The following is a 23,092-nucleotide window of genomic DNA, read 5'->3' as shown; positions in this document are numbered from 1 at the left end:
CAGAGGTTACGTCCAGACAATTACTCTTACTTGAGTAATTTCTTGGAGCACTATTTTGTATTTCTACTTGAGTAATATTATTTAGAAGTAACTTACACGTGTACGAATTTGGAACTGACCAGCAGGGGTCACTGTTGGACTGATGTTTAGTAAGTGGAGTCGACAGAATTTACCAACTTAATTTTCGACATTCTCATTTGCGTGGCTATAGTTTTTTATTTGATGATCTAAACTCGCTGGTACAAACACAGGCTTCCTCTTATAAGTAGGTGTAGATCATGGATGTATTATATGTAGATGTCTGACATAATAATAATATTAACGCTGACGTGTGACGTGTTGACTGATTCTCGCACATGATTGGTCGGTGTAAACGGGGCGTGGTCTTGTGACAGCCCCGCTTCATAATGTCACAGTCACATTGCACCACGCGGAGGAAGAGCTGTGTCTTTACTGCCTGGTAAGTGCAAATGTCTTTTTAATCATTTACTAGAATTAGTCCATATGTCGCTGCTCAGGATTTGAATGTTGTTTCTTTTGCCTGAAGGTTTCGCCTGTTCAATTTCATCCAAAAGGTGAATGTGAAGTTGTGAAGTGCTTATTGTTGCAAACTGCAGTTAGTTTTGCACGGGTTATTCATGTTGTCATTAGGATTTCGTGCTCATTAATGTCACAGGTTAAGCAGCAGCAGTCCTGGTTTATTTAGTCCCTGAGTGAGATTTGATATCAGTGGTTGATCTGATTGCAGATCACAGGCTGCTCTGGACTTCCTCCAGCTTCCTTGTTTTGCATGTGCTCTTCCTGGCACCACTTTGAGTTCATAGTGATGCAGCAGGAACCTGCTGCAAACCAGTTTTTCCTAACTCAATCCTGAGTCAATCATGGTTATTTTAATATGTTCCTCTTTACTCTGAGGCTGCTGCTGGTTACTATGCATTTTCATATGTGTATATCTATAGTTTTATTTTATCAAGCATGCTCAACATTAAATTCAAACAGAAGAGATATTAAAATAACTATTTAAATGCCATGACCATTGATAAACATCCCTAGGAAAAAGGAAAGTTCATAAAGAAAGTTTTTTGTAGAATCCTCCTGATGTCATCTGTTGAAAATGTACTGTCTTGGCCTTAAGTTTTGTAGAACTAGTTTGACTATGACTAGGCAGCAGTGCATCTGAACTGACTCATTAGGCCCGAGCGCCACAAGCTGGCGAGAGGCCTATTAATCTCGTAAGGCCGTGCGAAGCACGGCTGCGAAAGTGCGCACGTAGTGCGCACGAAATCGAGCGCGAAGCGCTCGCCCACTTCCAAACACTCACTAACGCACTCCTCCACTCATGCACGCCCCGTGCATACTAATTAGTTGTAGGAAAATGGAACATTACCGTTGTAAACGGGCGAAGCCCGTGCAAAAGTTCGCACTAAACGAGCACTACCCATATAAAGCACTCATTTGCGCTAAGTAGCTCACGAATACGTTCCCCATCTCTTGCATGTTCCGTGCATATAAGCATGTAATGCAAAAATTGAACATTATTACTGTATAGAGGGCCAAAAACACAAAGTGGGCGGAGCCCACTCAAAATTATCGAAAGTACCCGTCAGTGACCAGGGACCCACACCATGAGGTAGGAAAGCGCGAGCGCTTTCCGAAAATGTATAGTTTATGATATTTGAAAAATGGGAAACATTGTTTTCGCATCGGAATATTATTCTTTCTTTCTTTCTTTCTTTCTTTCTTTCTTCTTCTCGGGACCAACCCCCCTATTTTTCACCCAGTGAACATTGACGAAAAGTCACAAAAATTTGCACACCTCTAAAAATCGTGCCTCTCTACATTCTGGCTATTTCCCTTTTCTAAAATAAAAAAAATTGGCGCGTCAGCGCCACCAAATGTACCAAAAATGCATTGAGAGATGGGAAATGACCCAAAAAAAATCTGATCGTAGAATCATGAAATTTGGCGCAGAGGTAGATGGTGACAAGAGAAGTAAAAAATATTATTACGGCAACGCCGTCCCCCGAACCAAATGTCGGCCATATTGCTTCAAAAATGGCTAAACATGACTTCGGAGTTTTTCCAAACGTCGTACTTTTACGAACTCCTCCCAGGGCGTTGGCCCTAAAAAGCTGAAATTTGGTGAAAATGCTACTGAGGAGTGGGACATCAAAAGTTATCCAAATTACATTGATACCTCTCACGGTCTCTGTGCGGCGAAGCCGCAAACTGTAACTAAAATTTCAGAAATCTCCCATATTTAAAATTTCTGCCGTTTGCGCAGATAAAGTCCGAATTGCATCAAATTAGAATCAGTTGTTAAACTCTTTGCCCTAAACCTACTTGAAGTGAAATAAATTCATTTGGCGCCACAGCGCCCCCTACAGATTTTATATGGAGGTTAAATGTTTAGTTTTGCGAAATTATATGAAATTTGACACACAACTCAATTTTAGCATCCCCATCAAAAAAGTCAATGAGACCCATGTCATAATTGTTATGGCGTTGCCCAACGATGACCGAAACCTTTCATGTTATTCCAATGGGGAAATCGCCAGAACATGTTTACACTTTAGACTTTCACAAACTCCTCCCAGGGCGTCAGCCCTATTAACCTGAAATTTGGTGGGACTCATCTTCAGGGGTGGACCATCAAAAGTTATCCACATTTTCATTCAAAGAGTCACGGTGTCTGTGCGGCAAAGCCGCACATTTTGCCAAGAATTCAAAATAAAATAGCTTTTTGATGGTAAAACAAAGGGGAGAAGATGTGACAGCGTCACAGATTCAGCAGTAGGCGTAATAAAAGGACAATTGGGGCGCGTTAGCGCCCCCTCCTCTTGCGGCGTGGCGGCGGTGTGGCGGCGGCGTGGCGAGGGCCGATCATTGCCGCTTGCGGCTATATTTTTAAGTTGTTATTGTTAAAGTTTCAGAACTCCCTCACCCACACTTTAAAATCGAGTTAAGTTAGTATTATTAAGAATGCAATTAGGTCAACTGGTTTGACCTGTGGCATAGTGCACAAGCACATAAACATAAACATAGACCGTCCTAACAGGTGACAAAAGTCTCTTGTTCTCGGGTTGTTTTCTTTATTCCTTTCTTATGAACAGACCTCGTTCTTTATCACACCAGCTGATGTAACGTGTCACTGCCATATCACGTTACTCTGAGGAAGGCAGCGGAGTGCAGCTGAAAGTGTCGAGGTATGATTGAAAAACTAGGTCTGTTCTTAGGAAAGTATAGGAGTATATCATAAAACCTAATCAATGTTGTATTGTTTGTATTGCATAAGTGCTCTGCTTTGCCCGACAGGGATACACTCCATCCAGTTTTTGACTGAAGTTTATCAGATGACTGGAAAGTTTCAGGTTACTTTGGACACAAATTCTTTCAAATTACAAACTGCAATTTCCCTGGGGCCCAATAGTGGTTTGTGTGGAATATTCCAAATCAGAGCTGTTACATTTACTCTAATGTTTATCAAATATATATTCATGTTCTTGCATGTGTTATTACTACAAATACTACTTGTTACCTATTATTACAATTTATCAAAAAATACACAAATGAAAACTTAGTCACCAAAGTAATAATAACGTTTTACTTGTAATTATAGTGTGATAAAGTAATATTTGTTTTGAACGGTTCTTCTAGATTATATCGTTGATCATTGTTAAAAATATACCAACCACATTTAAGCCACAAATTGCATCCTCTCTGACATCAGTTTCTTGTTTGGCCTGAAGATTTTGGGATAATGAAGTGTTTATGCCAACTTAAGTCTGTGTTGTTAGTGATGAAAAGAAGTGTCTCCCTAACTGCGTAATAACTTTGAGTCATGCAATGCTTCTTGTCTTAATATATTAAAGCACTAAATCTAATGGGCAATTCATTTATACTTGTGATCTCTATTAATTTACAAACATTTTGTAATGGTAAAAATACAATAAATTAACTGTTCAGAATAATCTGTGCTTTCACACGCCCCTAAAAAGCTGGTGCAAATTTAGCCTCGTCTAATAAGCTTTTTAAAAAACCTGTCACAAAATAATACTGTCAGATCTATACTTTATTAAAGGTTAAGTACGGTTAGCTGTATTATAATTGTTTGATTATGAGCCGTCGTGATTATGATTTCTGCCTTAATCGAGCAGATAAGATAAGATAATCCTTTATTGTCCACACAAGGGGAAATTTCGTTGTTACAACGCAGTAGATACAGGGAAAGGACAGATTATAGGAAGTTTCAAAAAAACACTCTTAATAGAAGAACTCTTATGAACAAAACCAAAACTCCTCCTATCTAAATAGGGAATGGAGGGAAAAAGAAAAAAAAAATAGATAAATAAAAATAAAAATATAAAAATAAGATAATAATATAAATATAGCCGCAAGCGGCAATGATCGGCCCTCGCCACGCCGCCGCCACGCCGCAAGAGGAGGGGGCGCTAACGCGCCCCAATTGTCCTTTTATTACATCTACTGCTGAATCTGTGACGCTGTCACATCTTCTCCCCTTTGTTTTACCATCAAAAAGCAATTTTATTTTGAATTCTTGGCAAAATGTGCGGCTTTGCCGCACAGACACCGTGACTCTTAGAATAAAAATGTGGATAACTTTTGATGGTCCACCCCTGAAGATGAGTCTCACCAAATTTCAGGTTAATAGGGCTAACGCCCTGGGAGGAGTTTGTGAAAGTCTAAAGTGTAAACATGTTCTGGCGATTTCCCCATTGGAATAACATGGAAGGTTTTGGTCATCGCTACGGCAAAGCCATAACAATTATGACATGGGTCTCATTGACTTTTTTGATGGGGATGCCAAAATTGAGTTGTGTGTCAAATTTCATATAATTTCGCAAAACTAAATATTTAACCCCCATATAAAATCTGTAGGGGGCGCTGTGGCTCCAAATTAATTTAGTTCACTTCAAGTAGGTTTAGGGCAAAGAGTTTAACAACTGATTCTAATTTGACGCAATTCGGACTTTATCGGCGCAAACGGCAGAAATGTTAAATTTGGGAGATTTCTGAAATTCTTGCTACAGTTTGTGGCTTCGCCGCTCAGAGACCGTGACAGGTATCAATGTAATTTGGATAACTTTTGATGTCCCACTCCTCAGTAGCATTTTCACCAAATTTCAGCTTTTTAGGGCCAACGCCCTGGGAGGAGTTCGTAAAAGTACGACGTTTGGAAAAACTCCGAAGTCATGTTTAGCCATTTTTGAAGCAATATGGCCGACATTTGGTTGGGCGGACGGCGTTGCCGTAAAAATATTTTTTACTTCTCTTGTCACCATCTACCTCTGCGCCAAATTTCATGATTCTACGATCAGATTTTTTTTGTGTCATTTCCCACCTCTCAATGCATTTTTGGTACATTTGGGGGCGCTGACGCGCCAATTTTTTTAATTTTAGAAAAAGGAAATAGCCAGAATGTAGAGAGGCACGATTTTTAGAGGTGTGCTAATTTTTGTGACTTTTCGTCAATGTTCACTGGGTGAAAAATAGGGGGGTTGGTCCCGAGAAGAAGAAGAAGAAAGAAAGAAAGAAAGAATAATATTCCGATGCGAAAACAATGTTTCCCATTTTTCAAATATCATGAACTATACATTTTCGGAAAGCGCTCGCGCTTTCCTACCTCATGGTGTGGGTCCCTGGTCACTGACGGGTACTTTCGTTAATTTTGAGTGGGCTCCGCCCACTTTGTGTTTTTGGCCCTCTATACAGTAATAATGTTCAATTTTTGCATTACATGCTTATATGCACGGAACATGCAAGAGATGGGGAACGTATTCGTGAGCTACTTAGCGCAAATGAGTGCTTTATATTGGGATGACAACCGCTTCGCGGTCGTCATCCCAATGTAAAGTGCTCGTTTAGTGCGTACTTTTGCACGGGCTTCGCCCGTTTACAACGGTAAAGTTCCATTTTCCTACTACTAATTAGTATGCACGGGGCGTGCGTGAGTGAAGGAGTGCGTTAGTGAGTGTTTGGAAGTGGGCGAGCGCTTCGCGCTCGATTTCGTGCGCACTTTGTGCGCACTTTCGCAGCGTGCTTCGCACGGCCTTACGAGATTAATAGGCCTCTCGCCAGCTTGTGGCGCTCGGGCCTAATAATAGAATAAAATAAAATAAAATAAAGTAAAAATAGCTAGCATAAGACTAGGTAATACTAATAGTAAGTAAGTAAACAAAATAAAACAAAATAAAGCACTCTTATTTACATCAGTTGTATGCACAGTATTGCACATGGTTAAATCAGTATTGCACATGTTCAGGGATAGCAGTGTTTGTTATAAAATCTAATCAAAATCTCAATCTCCGTTTGCGTAATTATCACTCGCAAAGGCTGCAATTATTAGAATAACTAAATACCCTGCTTTTTTATAGAAAAATCTTGTTGCTGCGGTCTAGACCTCTAAACGTGTTGTGAAATTCAGAATTCAAAATCAGTCCATATTTCAGTCTTCTCTTTAATGTTAATCCTTACATTAAAATTTCTCTGGTTTTATATTGTCAAATACATACTGTGTTCTATTGCTACAACAATGTTATTACATTAGCTGTCCATAAGTAATTGAATATTGAAATAGAATAGACCACTAATCAATAAATCTGGACAATGTGCAGACCACAATACATCTTGGCCTTGTGTTGAGAAAATATATTTTGTTATCTCAACAGAGCTGCATTTATATTCTCCTTTACCCTGTCGAAGTTGTATTTACTATGAATCCTGCTTGTTTGAATAATCGTTATTCTGCTGCAGTCAAGACGCAATTTCTCCCAAAAAATCCTGTTTTTCCCCGACTCTCCCAGACACACCCACTGCTATTTACTTACTTTGTTCTCCGATTTACAGTATGTCCTCTTAAACAGTGATACATATAAAATTTGCGTTTCGTCACCATTTTGGCAACTTTTTTGAAAAATCGGCTGCGTACTTTAATAACCTGCAGCTCTTACTGTAACTAAATGAAATACTGTAACTGAAATTAAATATTTGACTGATTAATTGACAAAATGCAAATCCTCTGATCAGGTCTCTCTCCGCAGACCACACTGGATAATACCACACACACACAACTCAGGAAAGACCTTTGTATCTACCGCTTCCTATTTGTCTTCCTCTAACTGATGGATTTAGCACATAGTTCTCCCAGGCCCCGCCGGATAATCCATTTTGTCTATTTTGTCCATTCTGACATAAACCTCTATGACTCTTTGCTTCCATATGCACAATCTGTGAATCTGCACGGCCTGAAACCCGCTTTGATGAAGAGCTTGACGGGTCTCACTCGTGCACAACAACCTCTGACTGGTCCAAAAGCACTTCCTCATATTGTCCCAAACATTGATACAGGAAAAGCCTTTTGATTGATCTCCACTGTTGCTTTTACTGAATTAAAGTTGTCCTGTAACCCTGATGCATCCGTCTTGAATGGTTTGCATGCACATAAAGGTTTATTTAGCACAAAGTCACTGTAAATAGTGATCCAAAATATAAACCAACTTAAAAATATACCATTTCCTCACATTTCTAAACGCATACAGATTTCCTGTGATCAAAATAAGGCTGTCGAGGCTCATTCATTTTAGTATTGATTTTATTGTATTCTTTATTTTTAATCAACTTGAGTAAAGCAGTGATAAGGCTAAAATTGCACGTATTGACCTACTTTTTAAATCAACGACTGCATTTTCTTTAATGCTTTTACCATAAATATTGATTTCCACGGCTGTTGAACTGGTTTGTCTTGTACAACCAGACACACAGCGACCATCTCTGCGGACGCGTACTTTCCATGTCCAGTGAGTACATGATGCTGCTGCGAGCCGTGGGGGGATTTCCACACACACGTCCCACTGACGGACCACTCCTCTCAGAGCACACTTCCACACTTGTGATAGCTCCTTCCTGTTTTCTGAGACGTGTGCTGTGCGCTTGTGTCCATCTGTGCCTTTACATTGTTCTGTGCAGTTGCTGACCACAGAAGTGTGGCTGACCACACACAAACTGTTCGGCCGAGCACAGGGTCATGACCTGTACAGCAGAAATGATAATCAACATTGTGATGAGAGGGCTTTTGCAGGAGAGCTGTAAACTTTGACAAAAAATTAAATAAATCATTGTTCGACTAAATGCAAGATTGTGTATTCACCAATCTTGCATTTACATCAGATTTACAGTTTATTTTAAAGTCAAGCTTCTGTTCCCCAAGTGCACATTTTAAACATTTCTAGCTCTAATATGTGTGCAAAGATTGAAATATGAAGAATCCGAGTGCCGGTCTAGTCTAAGGCCCAATGTTTTATTTAAGCAAGTTATTCATTTAAAATAACATTGTAACGTTATAGCCACAACCCCTCCGGCATTTCAAGCAACGCACAAAAAAAAACAACTAATAAAATGGATCAGGAAAAATGTGACTGGCCTTGTAACGGTAAACATTACTGAGATAGGAATTTGTGCTGCCAGTAAATGATGTGATAAGAAAGAAGGCTTAGGCATTAACATCTTTGGATCTTGTCTTCAAACCTCCTGTCAGCTTTTATTACTTGTAAGTTACATGTAAGGTTATAGCCTTTAATACTTTTGCTGCTTGGCTTCACATTTTGGTATTTCCAGACAAAGTCAAACTAGTTATAATTAGCTTTTTTCTAGCCCTGTCAACTTTCACCGTCTAAATTTAGGGTGTCGTCTGCCCACTCATTCAAAAAGAGAGGAAATGGCACTAGACGTGTGATCCGTATGGCGAGTTAGTGAGTCAGACGGTCCTTCTGTGGCTCACGTGTAGGTGTAGTGGAGTTGCTTAGTAGAACTGCAGACGTACTGTTATTATTACTATTATTATTACTGTTGTTATTTTGGTTGTAGGTTGTTGTAAATTCACACGGCTATAGAGTGCATTTGCAGAGAAAAGAAAAAAAATGAATCGACAAGCGGAAACTTGTGGCCTGACCGGCTGCTGAGCTGAGAACACGCACACTATTTGTCAGAGTGCTGCTTTTCTCGTAGGGATCAAGGCTAAATCCATCAAACTAAAGCCTTATTGTACACGCACAATGAGTGGCACAACCCCAAATGCATTATAAGTGGGCAAGCCAGCTGGAAATCTTTGATAGTGGCGAGATCATTGACTGCTTTTAGGTCGTTTTATTTTAATATTGTTATGACATTTTCAGGAAGTACTGAGCCACAACAAAATCTTAATTTGGTTTGAGTCCACATTGACCAAAAATACCATCTTCACGCACTCAAGTTTTGGCCTTTGTAGAAAACCACAAGTTGTATGCAGTCAGTCATAATTCCTGACATTTTGATTTCAGGAATCTGTAATTGTTTAAAAAGATATGATACTATCTAAATTGCGATAAATTGGACAAATGTGTTTTGAATCCATTTGTATACTGTAGTGAGTGACGCATGACTTGTATTTCCTTAACACTAAGGAGGAGGAGAGACTCTGCAGTCATTCACTGCTCACACTCTCTTGTGAGCGTGCAGCCTCAGTCTGTTACATCGTGGTTACAGAGGCAGCTCTGTGTGGAGCATGTGTCGAGAAGACCAGACTTTCCACTTCATTGCTTCCTGAGGCAGACTGTAAGTTTATAGAAGAACACTTTAAACCTTTGATACACGTTTCTAGTGCATTGGTTGAATGCTGTGACTTTGTTTTATAATACTTTTATTGTAGCATCTTATTATAGAGGAAGAGTACATTTAGCGTCAGTATAATTACTACTGATGTTTATTTGTAACTACTGTTCATTGGTGCTGACTCTACTCCAGCCTAAAGGGTCTAGATGGTTCACCTCCTGTCATGTTTTAAATGTATTTTTGTTTTTGTTTGTTTTGTTTTGATGATCACAGTTTTAGCATGATAATAGATATTCAATCATTCAATTTTATTACAATTCATGTACAGTTTGTATTTTTCTATTGCTTTTAAGAAAAGGTCCCCTGCTTCACACATTTGTTAAATCCAGCTGTCACTCAATAACTCAGTCAGTTACTACTCCTGTTACTAAACTTCTACTTTTAGCAGTCGTGGAAATATAACTGCAAATTTGTACTCAAGGAAAGTACAGTTACTTGGCTAAAATGAACCTAATCAAAAGCTGCCAAAACTGTACTTAATTCAAAGGTAAAAACATGGAAAATAGTACTCAGAGTACTTGTTAGGCTACCCCAAATAAATTGTCTGTTTGCTGTAACCCGAGTCAACATTTTTCATCTGGGTTGGACGGTAGGCAAATTCTTATTTTTTTAACTTTGAAGGCAAAAAAAAGATCCAAATTTTGTCATTTTTTGAGTCGGAGTGACCACCAGGGGTCAGGCTTCAACAGTCAATGACGGAAAACGTCTCTCTCAACCCAATCAGGAGTCTAAATCTTAATTAAATTTCACACCCTGACAGAGAAACACATGTCCTATGCAGACTTTTAGTTGCGCCGACAAGGGTAAACCAATCGGTTAAAAGCAAAATGATGACTCCTATGCGCGTTCTGTTTTGTTACAGACACATGTGGAGGACTGAAAATGAAGCCAAGCGCGGTGCGTTCTTAGTGCTTTGAGATGAAATACAGGTTAAACAGCGCGGGGAAAATATTCAACATGGCGGTTTAGAAAGGTCCGGTCGGTGAGTCGAGGAAATAATTGAAAAATAAAAGATTTTGACGTTTTTTCAACAAAATGCTGATATATTTTTTTCAGTCGGCTAGTTTCATAGCGGGTCGGTCGGGTTACGGCAAACAGCTTAGCCTTATTTATATGTTTATTTGATATGGACATAGCAGTTACATTGGATGAATCAGATGCATTGGACTATCTGAAGAAGGTGCTCTGATAGAAAAACAAATACTTCATTTGCATAGAGCTGGCAGTTGACACCCTGGCAACAGTCCAGAAGGTCATTTATTTACATAACCTTGCAGAACCCCATGTAATTAGGGCGGTGACTAGGTTTAACCTCACTGACTTAAACACATGGCTGTCTGCCCTCAGGATAGGTTTTGAACCATAGTAATGTATTAGCTGACATTTTAAAGGGCTTATTCATTATAATCCTGCGGTCCACAGTTTCAAAGGCCTTTTGGCATAAGCAGTTTAAGTAAGCAGTTTAGTTACTTTAAAGTTAGATTGGATAAATATTGTATTAAAAATTGAAAAATTAAATAGTTTAATGTGCATATTCTTGGAGCGCTGATCAATTAAAGCCGGCAATGCACTGTCGTTTGGAGCGTGCTCAGTTTAATTTGAGTGTTTTCAGTGTTGTTTGCCTTGTCGCTTTCAGTGTCATTCTGGAACTTAACTCATATATATATCATACATATCGGGAGATAACTCACATGATTTTTTTTTAATATAACTATAGTTACAATTTCTAAAACTTCACTCAGTTACAAGTACATGTACATGTTTAAAAATCGACTAAAAATGTAACATTTCTCAAAAAATTTACTCAATTTCAGCAGTAAAGTGAGTATTTGTACTGTAGTTACTTTCTAGTCCCCTTACAAATACTAACAGTTACATATTGTAAGACTAATAAAAACATAACTGCTGCCTAATCTCATGTAGCTGCCAAAATCACATCAAAAAGTTAAGAAATGTACAAGAGTTTATTCAAAATTTCCCATGGGCTTAAACAGGTGATGTTTTTTTTTTTTTTTTTTCATACTGTCACATTATGTTCACATTCCTCCGTCACTTCCTGTGTGTTTCAGACCAATGAAGCGTGTGCAATGACCAACGCGGTGCCCTGGGATAACTCGAGCAGCGCGTGCGCCATGGAGCCCACAGGTACTTCATCATTTACATCATTTGCTTATAACGACAGGAGCTATTCATAATTACAAAATATTATAGGTGTGTTGTTGACCTTGTCTTATGTTTATTTTAAGAATGACATAGACTAAACTTGAGCACTATTCACACTAGTGCCACCTCATTTATTTGGCATGGTACAGCTAAAGTATTTTCTTAAAACTTGAAAATCCTTGTGCGGCCCGGTGATGAAGTGGTATAAGGCGCTGAACGCGTGAGGTTGTTATCTCCTCGATGTCTCTACCCCATCTCGCTCCAATAATAAGCCTTCTGTCTAAAACTAAAAACATTAGCTGGATTAGGGCTGAAACTAACAATTATTTTAGCAAAACATTTTTCAATTAGGCCAACGACTATGTAAATGATTACAGTTTTAACCAAATAAAGGTGGAAATATGGTGACTGAAGGTTAGAGAAAGGTAAAGAATATTTACAAATAAATTGGATTATTAATGAAATTCAGAAATAGTTTGTTCTTTTTTATGTTTAGCTTGAATAATGGCACTGTCATTGTTATAAAAGGTCCTTTGGTATGTGTTTTAGGGTGTGTGCACACTTTTTAGTCCAACTTTGAGCCCAGTTTAGTCTTGATACAGACTTGATATTAGATCATGTTCTAGTCCTGGTTTAGCCCTGGTCTTGTCTTTATTTAGCAACAGATTTAGTCTTGGTTTAGTCTAAGTTTTGTTGCGGTCAAGTGTAAACGCACCCTTAGAGTCTGTTTAGTCCTGATAGCGAATACAATTATCAAAAAAATGAAGTTATTTTTATAGTCGACTAGTCACAATGATTCGATTAATCACTGCTGCCCTATTGGATGCACAAGAATGGAAAACAAACTTTGATTATAGTATCTGTCAGATGGAACCTCATGATGTTACCACAATATAATGCATTTCATTTGTTTAATCTATGTCCTCGGTGTGAGTTTAAGTCATTTATTGTTCAGTTGTATAAGGCACTGTTTTTCATCCCCAGGGGCCTGCTCGCCCACTGTTCCTGAGCCAGAGTTGTACCGCAGGATTCAGTCCATTCTCCCCAAAGAAACGGACAGCTCTCAGGCCCAAGACTGCTACAACAAGGGTACTTTTATTTTATTCATAAAATATCTACTTATTGGCTGCACATTTGTCAACTCGCTAATATTTAATACCCACTGGTTCAATATGTGGCCGTGTCAGGATGAGCGCTGTTGTGTTAGTCATACTTTGGATGTGCACACACTGTAATGGAATAAAAATGGTGACACATTCTGCAAGCTTGTGTTCAGGGCTGTGGAAAACTCTCTGTAAACGTTAGAAATGCATTTTGTTCAGGGATGTTGAGGTGGACGCTTCATAAGAAAGTTCAGAAGAATCCGCTCACCAGCCTGTCTCTGGTGTGGGTGCTCATAAAGGAGCTGGAAAAGGTATGTCTTTTTCTTTCTTTAAACAAAACTAATAATTGATGTAGATTTGATAGTGAAACAGAACACAAATCTCATTAAAAAATATTTGATTCACACGATAGAACATAGAAAATATAAGACAGTAGTTTGCTGTTGCCGCACAGATACAAAACCTAAAGGAAACAGATGGGAAATAAATAAATACATCTGATTTTCATATAATTTCAATGATTGTTTGAATGAATTGTTTGTTCATGATATTGGCCTGCAGCGCATAAGCTTTATTTGCATCCAGTAAACATCTTAGTTATTTGAATTGCATTTATATTAATTGTGAAATTCTTTGCATTGTGCTATGTAGAAGTTACTTGAGCTGCAAACTGGATTGTAACTGTAACTGGAATATAACTCGCTGCTGATCTACAGTTTTAACTTTACATCTATCTGGCTTTCACCAGTTTAAAATGATCTTTCCCTTTTTTTGTTTATGGCACAGAATATTGCCTCTCATGTGATACGCATTTTTGCATACAGATTTATTCATTTACAGTTGTTTAATTCATTTGAAGGTTCTCTTTTCAGATAATCTAAAGATGAATATATTTGTTCTGCAGGTTGAACGATGGAACAGCCGCAAAAACATCCTCCCTCTTCTACACACACTTATGTACTCTCTGATCCAGGTAGAAAAACTGTTTTATATACTTAATTAACCTTGTTTTTACAGGCTTGTTTCTTAATATTTTTCCTTACTAGCATCTGTGCTAAATCCTGTCTGTCTGATTTTCTAGACTGCCTACATTCCAGATGAATTATATAAGCGGGTTTATGACTTTTGCAAAAGACTTCTGACCTACCCACAGCCTTACTGCACCGTCGGCCTCAGCTGCACCAGGCAAATCAAGAAGGAACGAGCAATTCCAGGTCATAAACAGTTATATATGTATTGCATATTGACCTTTCAGCTCTCTGTGTTGGATTTCATTACATAAACTCCACTTACTGGTACTAATGGTATTTATTGGTCGGGAGTGTCTACAGAGCCGCGGGGCGCGGCCGAAACTGCCATGTTATTTTGTGCCGTGGCTCCTGAAACTGCAGCGATATTTGACCGCGCCGGGTTAGGGTTAGCCATGAGGCTATATGGCTGTGCCGCGACTCCTGAAACTGCTGGACTATTTGACCGCGCCGCGGCTCTGCAGCCACGGCCTAATTGGTCAGCACAGTTTCACATTGTTTGACACGGGCAGGGCCGGCCCTTCCACTAGGCCGTATAGGGGGGGGCGCCAGGGGAGTAACTCGCCTAGGGCACCGATGTGCTGGTGCCGGCCCTGGACACGGGGCAGATTGTTCCATGACTTGAATGAGCAGCAGTGTCATAATCACTTCAGATTTTTCAACTAGAGGTGTGGCAGACAAAATAAACTATTGTACTTGCAATTTAGTATTTATTTTTGTTTGAATAAATAAGCAATAAATAACCTGATGAGTCCTGATTTAGTCTTTGATTAAGTCTGGTGTTTAATCAAGCTTTTCTGAAATAGCACTAGTTTTTAGTGAATTTAGCATCAGGCCAAACTCCTCTTTTAAATGTATTTGTGTGTTTTATTAATATAGAATGTATATTATGTATAATAATCAAATGTGTTTTGAATACAGGTCTTACTTATCAGAGGATGGTCATAGCTGAACAGAGATTAAAACATGATCTCTATCCTTTCCAGGAGAAGTGTGTACCACTTATAAATGAATCATATTTTTGAAGCTCAAACCTGCTCTGTTTTACTCTGGTTTATTTGCTCCTTCTGCCCTCAGGGTTTTTGTGCTGGCCGACCCTGCTGTGTTCTCTAGTTCCTTAAGTCGAGTTGTAAGTGATGACATCCAGGCGTCTGCTGCGCCCTCCAGAAAGAGCAGCGCTCCTTTGGAGCACCTGTGCAGTGCAGTCCAACACTCCATCCAGGCCAACTTAGGCCCGCAGCAGTGCGATGGCTCCAGGCTGGCCAAGGCGCTCAAGGTCAGAGGAAATACTTATTACTCATTAACTTTCAGCTTTGTGTAGACTCTAAACTCTATGACTCTAAAATGCTATGCTATGCCATGCTCGCTGGTGGTGCAGTGGATAAGGGCGTCGCACATAATATGTGGTCGCCATCATTGCAGCGTCGTGGGTTTGATTCCAGTCGAATGTCTCTCCCCTCTCACTCTCCCCATTGCACGCTTTCATCTGGCCACTTTGGGTTGGGAAAAACTTTTTTTTTTAAATAAAAATGTTCTGAATTCCAGAATGTGAGCGACTGGAGCTGTAAGTAAAGAATACCTTAGTTTCTCACAAAAAATGTAGTGTAGAAATGTGACTTTGTTTGCTTCTCTATTTCAATAGAAGGAAAAATACTGCTAGCCTCGACATTGCATTTAAGCATCACAAAAATATATTTCTTTTAAATCTGAGTAAATCTTTATACACTATGAAAAACTGTTATATACTCAACAGTTCCTGCAATTTTTTTGTAAAACTTAGATTTTGCTATCTTCAGAAATGATAAAATGATTAAATAAACCATTAATGTAAAATGCACTAGTTAATGGTTTCAAACCATGCTGTGACATAACCCTGACCCTAACCCACTCACATGTATCTGAGTCATTATCATTTGCAAAACCCACCTTCATTTTTCACATTTTTACATTATACAGTATTCCACTTCACTTCTTGCCTTCATTTGCTTCCATTACATAATTTTGAATTAATTTGTTTATAAAAGGTCTAGAACTACGTGTTCCTTTCCTTTCTGCATGTATATTATTATGAATTAATGTACTGAGATATACTGTAAATGTAAAGGTTTTAGATTACTCTTTTAGGAATTTACAATAGGCTAATTTTGGGTTGGATCCAGATCACACAATAACGCACCGTAAAAAAAGCATTTACGCCTGAACTAGAGAATCACAAGTCCAAATCTTGGTATCCATCCCAGTGGTCTATTTTAGTCTTAAATTGCAATAGGAACATTTGATTAATAATCACAGGGATTCTCATCAATGCGTTTCCTTTCAAAAATCCACTTGGCAGGTGCTGATGTGCTCAGTTTGTTTCAAGACTTCCTCTGCGTCTTTTTCGTCAGGGCTTTGCATGTACAAAACCACAGTCTGCTTCACGTGAACAGTATGTGTTTAGTGAGACATCCTCCGTGAAGGTTTGTTGTTGTGGCCCACAAACTCATGTCATGACCTCTCTCTCTCTCTCCCCGCCGCTCACTTCTGCATTCTTGTCACTTCACTTACGACGTGTGATATGTGTCTGTGACAGGACAAGGGGCACGACGTCGAGCACTACTTTCAGGAAGTGTTGGCGGCGTTTCAACAGTGTGCAGAAGAGAGCGAGCGCTTGAGGAGCCGCTTGCTTCAGCTCTACCACGAGATCGTAGCAGATACAGGTGAGCGGCGTCATTGAAGGGACTGTACAGAGGGATAATGCAACACACGATGACCTAACTGAGCCCGCTCACTTCTGCTGCTGCGTTCTCACCATCACTCTGATTAGACTGTGAAATCATATGAGGAAACCACAAGAGAGCCAAAGTAAATTACATGATGTTTTGGAGGTTCTTAACACTACTACAGTATTTGCAATGCACAAAAAGCTTTGCACAAAAATGACCTTATTCATAAAAGTATCACAAAGCCCTTACTTTTTTTAGTTTGAGAAAGTGTTTTGTTAATGGTAAAAAAATACAGCCTTAGTTGAATGTTTAAATAAAAAAAATTCAAAATTCAGCACTTTTTGATAAGATGACATTTCTGAGCTTTTGTGATTCATTTTACTGTCGTTTAACATTTTTCGGACAATTAAACCTAAACTAACATGTTTTAAAGACACGTTTTAACACATTTCTGTTGGATTTACATTATATTGTTTATCGTTATTGGGATACTTCCAGAAAAGTATTGAATATTATTTTTTGTCCATATTGTCCACCCCTCTCTGCATGTAAAGTTAAAAGTCTGTGTCATTCATACCCAAGTCACACTTAAATCTTCTTCTGTAGCCACATCTGCCCTGGGACAGAGATGTAGCTGCCATTTACACATTATAGCTATATACACAGCAATCTACAATATGGTAGTGCTAGCTGTGATTTATTTATATATATTTATATCTATTTCCACAACATCCACGTTATTTTTAAGTTAGTCTCAGATCTGATAAAGGTCCAGCTGTGTGGCTTCACTTGGCGGACGTGATGGTTATTTTGTGTTTTGAGTCTATTCCTTCCTGTATTTATGTTTGTGTTTATTGCAGAACCATTGTCCAGTGGAGGCCTGTGTGACTGCACTCTGCCCAACCCCGATATGAGTTTTTACCTGTGGACGGAGGAGATGGACATCTGTGAGTGTGCGGGCTCAAGATGACCTTTTTTTGTGTCAAAGAAACATCACAATTGTATCATTATCATCATTATTTACAATTGTTGACACCAAACAACCGGGCAGTCCACAACTCGTTTTCATTCACATTCACATTCACACCATTCTCGAGTATGTGACCAAACCTTTTGAAATCCAACTTTCTTAATTATGAAGAACTTTATTTTTTTTTACATATATAAGTTTACATTTTCGGTGCACAGATTGAATTGAAATTACATGTTTATGTTTTTGGCACAACATATATTTTTTGTTATTTAGATTATATTGTGACCTACTTAACAATAATTATTAACTGGATAATCTTTCCTAATTAAAACTGATACATTTTACTTCTCAAAAGGATTTACGATGTTCCAGATTATGTTTATTTTGAATTTAAATGAATTGAGTCATGAGAAAATGCTTTCTGAATAACTTCATTTAGCTTGAATAGAATTAAAAGAAGAAGTGTGTACATGAGTAGCCTTGAGTTACGCACCATGACGATTATTGCTCTTACAAAGTGCTTTTTCACCGTAAGTGTGTACGAGGTCGTGTGAATCAGCAGTGGTAAAGCAGCTGACTACATACACTGACGCTTGTATTGGCTTTCTCTTTGTTTATTAATAGTGCTGTGTAAATTCTGTGACAGGGCGAGAGCTGTCCAAGTTTTTTCGGTCCAGTTCGTCGTCGGAGTCGTTCACCATGAGCCAGGACCAGGACCAGAACCAGGACCAGGAGGACTTTGATCTTGGATATTCGCCCATCGAGCTGCCCTCAGACATGGCGCGCTTCTCTATTATGTCCAACGACAGTGGCATCGAAAGAGACCTCACTCCCAGCGCTGATCCCTGCATAGATGGCCCTGCGTCGAGTGCTACATGTGAACACGGGAAAAGGTGCCTCCAATGCTACTTTCATGCTGTAATTGCTCAGCGGGTTGAGCTGTTTCCCACTAACTGGCATTCAAGCAGATTGGTGTCCCAAATCATCCATGGGCATGTCCCTTTACACACACAAAAAATAGAAATGTGTGATTGTGATGCAACTTACTAATCGACACCAAACACACAGAGGGAGGGATGGGCGATATATCAGTTCCAGTATCGATTTGTCTATATTGGCTGTCAAAATAAGTTGATATTTTGGTGGGAAGTGCCACAGTGTTTGTGTGCCCATGTGTCAGTCCCAGCTTTGGATCAGCTTTGTCTTTTTGAACAGTCTACTGCGTAAAATTGGATATAGTGGAGCAATTAGGTGAAAAGTGACAACAGCAAGCCACATATCCGATATTGGTATCGGTTCAAAAAATCTAGGACCATAATATTAATGCAACTTTACTGTCACTGATTTACATGAAGAATATCGCTGGACGAAACTCTGTTAATAACTAATTCTGTTATTTCATTACCATTCATACCACATTCAGTAACCAACAAATTGTCTTATTGTGGCCCTCTTCAGTGATCAGGACTCTGGGAAGCTGTCCCGAAAAGGAGGCATGAAGCTCCGCCCCACAGTGAAGGACGGCGTGGCGCTCATGCAGGACACGATGGAGGATCACGGCGGTCTGGGAGGAGACGGGCAAAGCAGAGCAAGAGGAGGACGAAGAGCTGCTACTTTGCAAAGACGAGCGGGAAGCAACGCCATGCAGAGCCCTTTCCTCAAACAACAGAGATACTTCACAGCCAAAATCATCGCCATGGGAGACGACAGGGTACTAGGCCGCCTGGCTAAGACTTACTACTTTTACAGGTAAACATGTATCTCGAATAATACTACATCCACTGTGAAATGTAGTAATGGGTTCTGAGTTAATTGTGTGTTTTTGTCATTTCAGGAAAAGGGAAGCGCGAAGACTTTTTCTCACCATGAAAGTGAACCTACAGTTTTATTACATCCCTGTTAGCGCATGTAAATCACACCACTCTCCTGTCAAGGTATGAAAGCTTCCTCAGTAAAGGCGAACTGAAAACCACAGGATGACATCATAGCCATAGCTGTTCATTGTAGTATTAATGGTAGTATTCGTTGTATAACTATTGCGCGTTATCGCCGTTAAGTAATGTTCTAGTCTGTAGTTTTGTAACTTTCTAAAATGTACCGAGCGACGATGCAACTTCAGACTCCACCGGGGATTTCTAATGTTTTCTATTTTTTGTAGGAAAACATGAGCCCACAAAAGGGGAACGCCTCCACTCTTAGTTCCTACTTGAGCATGGTAGATCCTTGGTACAACTGTAATATCAACAGTTTGGGCTCCACAATAACCAAACTGGCGAAGATGGTAATTAACAATTGACATGTTTATCTATGAACATTTTCAACACCGACATAACAGCACGACAGGTTTAGTAATGCTATTGTTATTATTATTATTGCAGCAACAGCCAAACTCGGGACCAACCAAAGATCCCTTCATTTCTGACATTCTGTCCTACTACGTTCGACTGGGGCAGCAGCCTGTCTACTTCACAATCTACTTTGTCAAGGTTTCTTACACTTTTGTTTATACATCTGTTTTGTATTCTAAATCGCGTTTGGTCTAATGTGATGTTTCTCTCAGATCAACTTCTCCTCCATGACAAAGGACTCTGTAGAGGATGTGTTTCTCACTCACCTCGAGGTGGAGTTTCCAGAGTTTTGTCACATGTCTGCATCTATTAAAGGTAACTGGTTTTCCAAGTGCATTTCCCTGCCGGCTTTTCTGCTGCCACTGTTTGCAAAATTGGTTAAACTACCTATTTCCTCCCAAAAATAGAAAAACCGAAGAGGTACTCCAGCGAGATGTGTGGAGCAATGGTGTCAATGAATTATAAAAAGGTAATCTCCCCTTTAATGTATGATACAATTGTTTTATTGTTATTATTTTAAATCAAACCAGTGTAGTAACGTGCTTATCTGATATTTGATTTTTTCTTAGCGTGGTTATGCTGTTTCTGTAGTAATTTGGCTCTGAAATGCATATACAGTGTAAAAGTATTCATAATCCTGCAGCCTACAGACTGAACTTTTGCCATTGCCAATTGACCCATTCTTCCTGCTAAAAAGCACAAACTCGGTCAACTTTGATGGGGAGCATTTGTGAACAGCAGTTTCTACCACTTGTTCCCGTTAGGAGTCCGTTAGGGGTCCGTTAGGGTTCCGTTAGGGGTCCGTTAGGGGTCTGCACCACCGTTTGACCGTGAGGATGGTGTGATGAGGGACATGTGACGTGTTAGTTTTCCACCAAAGACTTTTGCTTTTACGCCAAAAGGTTCCGTTTTGGTCTCGTCACACCAGAGCTGTTTCTCACCACAGGACAGGACTTCTTTTCAACAATGGCTTCTTCTTGCCACTCTTCCATAAAGGACAGATTTGTGAAGTGCACGACTAATAGATGTCCAGAGTTACCATGGGCCTCTTGCTGCCTCTCTGATCAGAGCTCTCCTTGTTCAGTAGGTTTTTGGTCTTGGTAGGTTTGTAGTTGTGCCATAGTCTTTCCATTTCCAGATGATGGATTGAACAGTGCTCTGTGAGATGTTCAAAGGTTGAGAAATATTTTTTATAACCGAACCCTGATTCTCCCTGGCCTGTCTGGTGTGTTCCTTGGACTTCATGATGCTGTTTGCTCCCCAACATTCTCTTACAAACTTCTGTGGTCTTCACACAACAGCTGCTCAGAGATTACACACTGGTGGACTCTATTGAATCATTAGGTCAACATTCAGTATCTTTCAGCAAATTTCATGCATCTTCTGACAGCAATAGGCTGGACTCAGGGTAAAGAGGCTGAATAATGTTTTTATTTTATTTTTTGAATATGGAATTCACGTGAACCGCTTTTTGTTGCTCACAAAAAATGGCAATAAAATGTAAGAAGTTTGTGGTCCTGACATGACTTTACACACTTACAGTTTATTTTTGTCTACTGCAATGTTTATTTTCTATGTTTTTTTATGAATTGTATTGTGATGCATGTTTATGGGTGTTTAGGTGACATTAAGTGGCCGTGATACTGATAAAGGACTGTCTTTGAGAATGCTGGGTGCCCAGATCTGTGCAATCCCCTCCAGTGAAGCTGAAGGTGCAGTACAGCCTGTGTCGTAAAGTGTTGTTTAGTGTTGTGTTGTGTTGTGTTAAAAATGTGTTTGTAAAACATGTTCTTTTTTACACCTATAGATCTAAACTGTTTGACACTGGTGTTCAATGAAACCACTTCTAAAAGTAAAAGTAACATTGCGGTAGGTCAAAGCACTGCTTTTATAGTCATTTCAGTTACTTCAATGACTAAATAAACACACATTTTAGGAGTCCAAAATTCGGACAAATAATATCAAGATTCGGTCGTTGGAAAGTCGCTCGTTCACTGTGATCCTGGATAAGGACAGCCGCCGTGTTTACAAAGATGTTCAGAGGTGAGAAATATTCACACTGTTACTACAAACTTCACCATGGAAGATGTATATGACTGTATTCTTTGATGAATGCTAATGTTTTAATGGAGTAATGTCAGTTCAAAGTGACGTATCTTATTTCCTGTTGTTATGAAAGCATTGAGATCCTCCCATGTCTGGACCCTGGATACCGTGTACAGAAAAACATGAGGTCCAAGTTCAACCCTGGAGAAGAGAATGACTCTGGACTCAGCAAGTACATGAGCAAAGGACTTCAACTACCAATCTACACTTTTGCCGGCATCATCAACTGACTTCTATGACGCGCTGAAGGCGACTCTTTCAGTCGAGCTGCTCTTCCAAGCCGTGTGCGTGACGGACTGGCACTTTTAAAAAACATGAAGGATCAAATTCAAATCAAAAATACAGTCATTGCTTTATAATATATTGGGGATATTGCTTTTCTGCCATGATGACCAGTGTTTTGACATGATTCAATCCAATATGTAGATATAGATACAGATAGATGGTCGATAATACTATACATTTAATTCAGCTGCAGTTGTGATGTATTGAAAATTATCTTTTTCTGTCTAATGACATTTAACACTGTAGCTCTGATTGTTACGCACTACTTTTTACTCTGTACACACACTAAGAGGAATGCAGACCGACAGATAAATCGAGTTTGAGAAATCGTGTCAGAAATGCTGGACTTGTGGTACAATTTCTATAACCTATCATTTAGTACAAACTAATCACAAAAAAACAGATTCTTTACATGAACTTTTGCTTTGGTCTTGGTGGCGTAAGTATTTCAGTTCAAAGATAAAGTTCACCATTCTAAATAAAGCTATAAACTTCCGGCTGAGATCTAAACCTGGTTACATGTGAAACAGAGATCTGTCTCAAGGCTCTTGCAACTCCACACAGTATAGTCAACTCTTACTTTTTATTTTAAGTGTTAAAATGTAGATACAAAGTTGTGTGTTTTAAATGCTCTATTTTGCACATTTTACATGAAGTCATTTGAAATATTGATTGTGGTTTTGTAAAAAAAAAGAAAAAAAAATGAAGTTACGTG

At 39.2% G+C, this 23,092-nt stretch overlaps 1 protein-coding gene across 1 annotated transcript; it reads left to right on the top strand.

Moving 5' to 3' along the window:
- The first annotated feature begins 403 nt into the window (after positions 1 to 403).
- Positions 404 to 22,957, top strand: LOC140377136 (phosphoinositide 3-kinase regulatory subunit 6). Its single transcript, XM_072462450.1, has 21 exons — positions 404 to 460; positions 11,736 to 11,811; positions 12,814 to 12,918; positions 13,152 to 13,243; positions 13,837 to 13,905; positions 14,014 to 14,146; positions 14,882 to 14,951; positions 15,038 to 15,236; positions 16,533 to 16,659; positions 17,526 to 17,612; positions 18,285 to 18,531; positions 19,097 to 19,387; positions 19,473 to 19,572; positions 19,797 to 19,919; positions 20,017 to 20,124; positions 20,199 to 20,301; positions 20,394 to 20,455; positions 21,608 to 21,698; positions 21,794 to 21,855; positions 21,923 to 22,029; positions 22,166 to 22,957. The coding sequence occupies exons 2-21, from the start codon at positions 11,754 to 11,756 to the stop codon at positions 22,320 to 22,322; spliced, it is 2,391 nt and encodes a 796-aa protein (XP_072318551.1). The 5' UTR covers positions 404 to 460; positions 11,736 to 11,753; the 3' UTR covers positions 22,323 to 22,957.
- The last annotated feature ends 135 nt before the right edge of the window (positions 22,958 to 23,092 follow it).

Source organism: Eucyclogobius newberryi, unplaced genomic scaffold (assembly GCF_026437365.1).
Source record: "Eucyclogobius newberryi isolate DKJ021-1_F unplaced genomic scaffold, fEucNew1.0.hap1 SCAF_4, whole genome shotgun sequence".
Lineage (NCBI taxonomy): Eukaryota > Metazoa > Chordata > Actinopteri > Gobiiformes > Gobiidae > Eucyclogobius > Eucyclogobius newberryi.
This window is presented reverse-complemented; position numbering and strand designations above follow the sequence as displayed.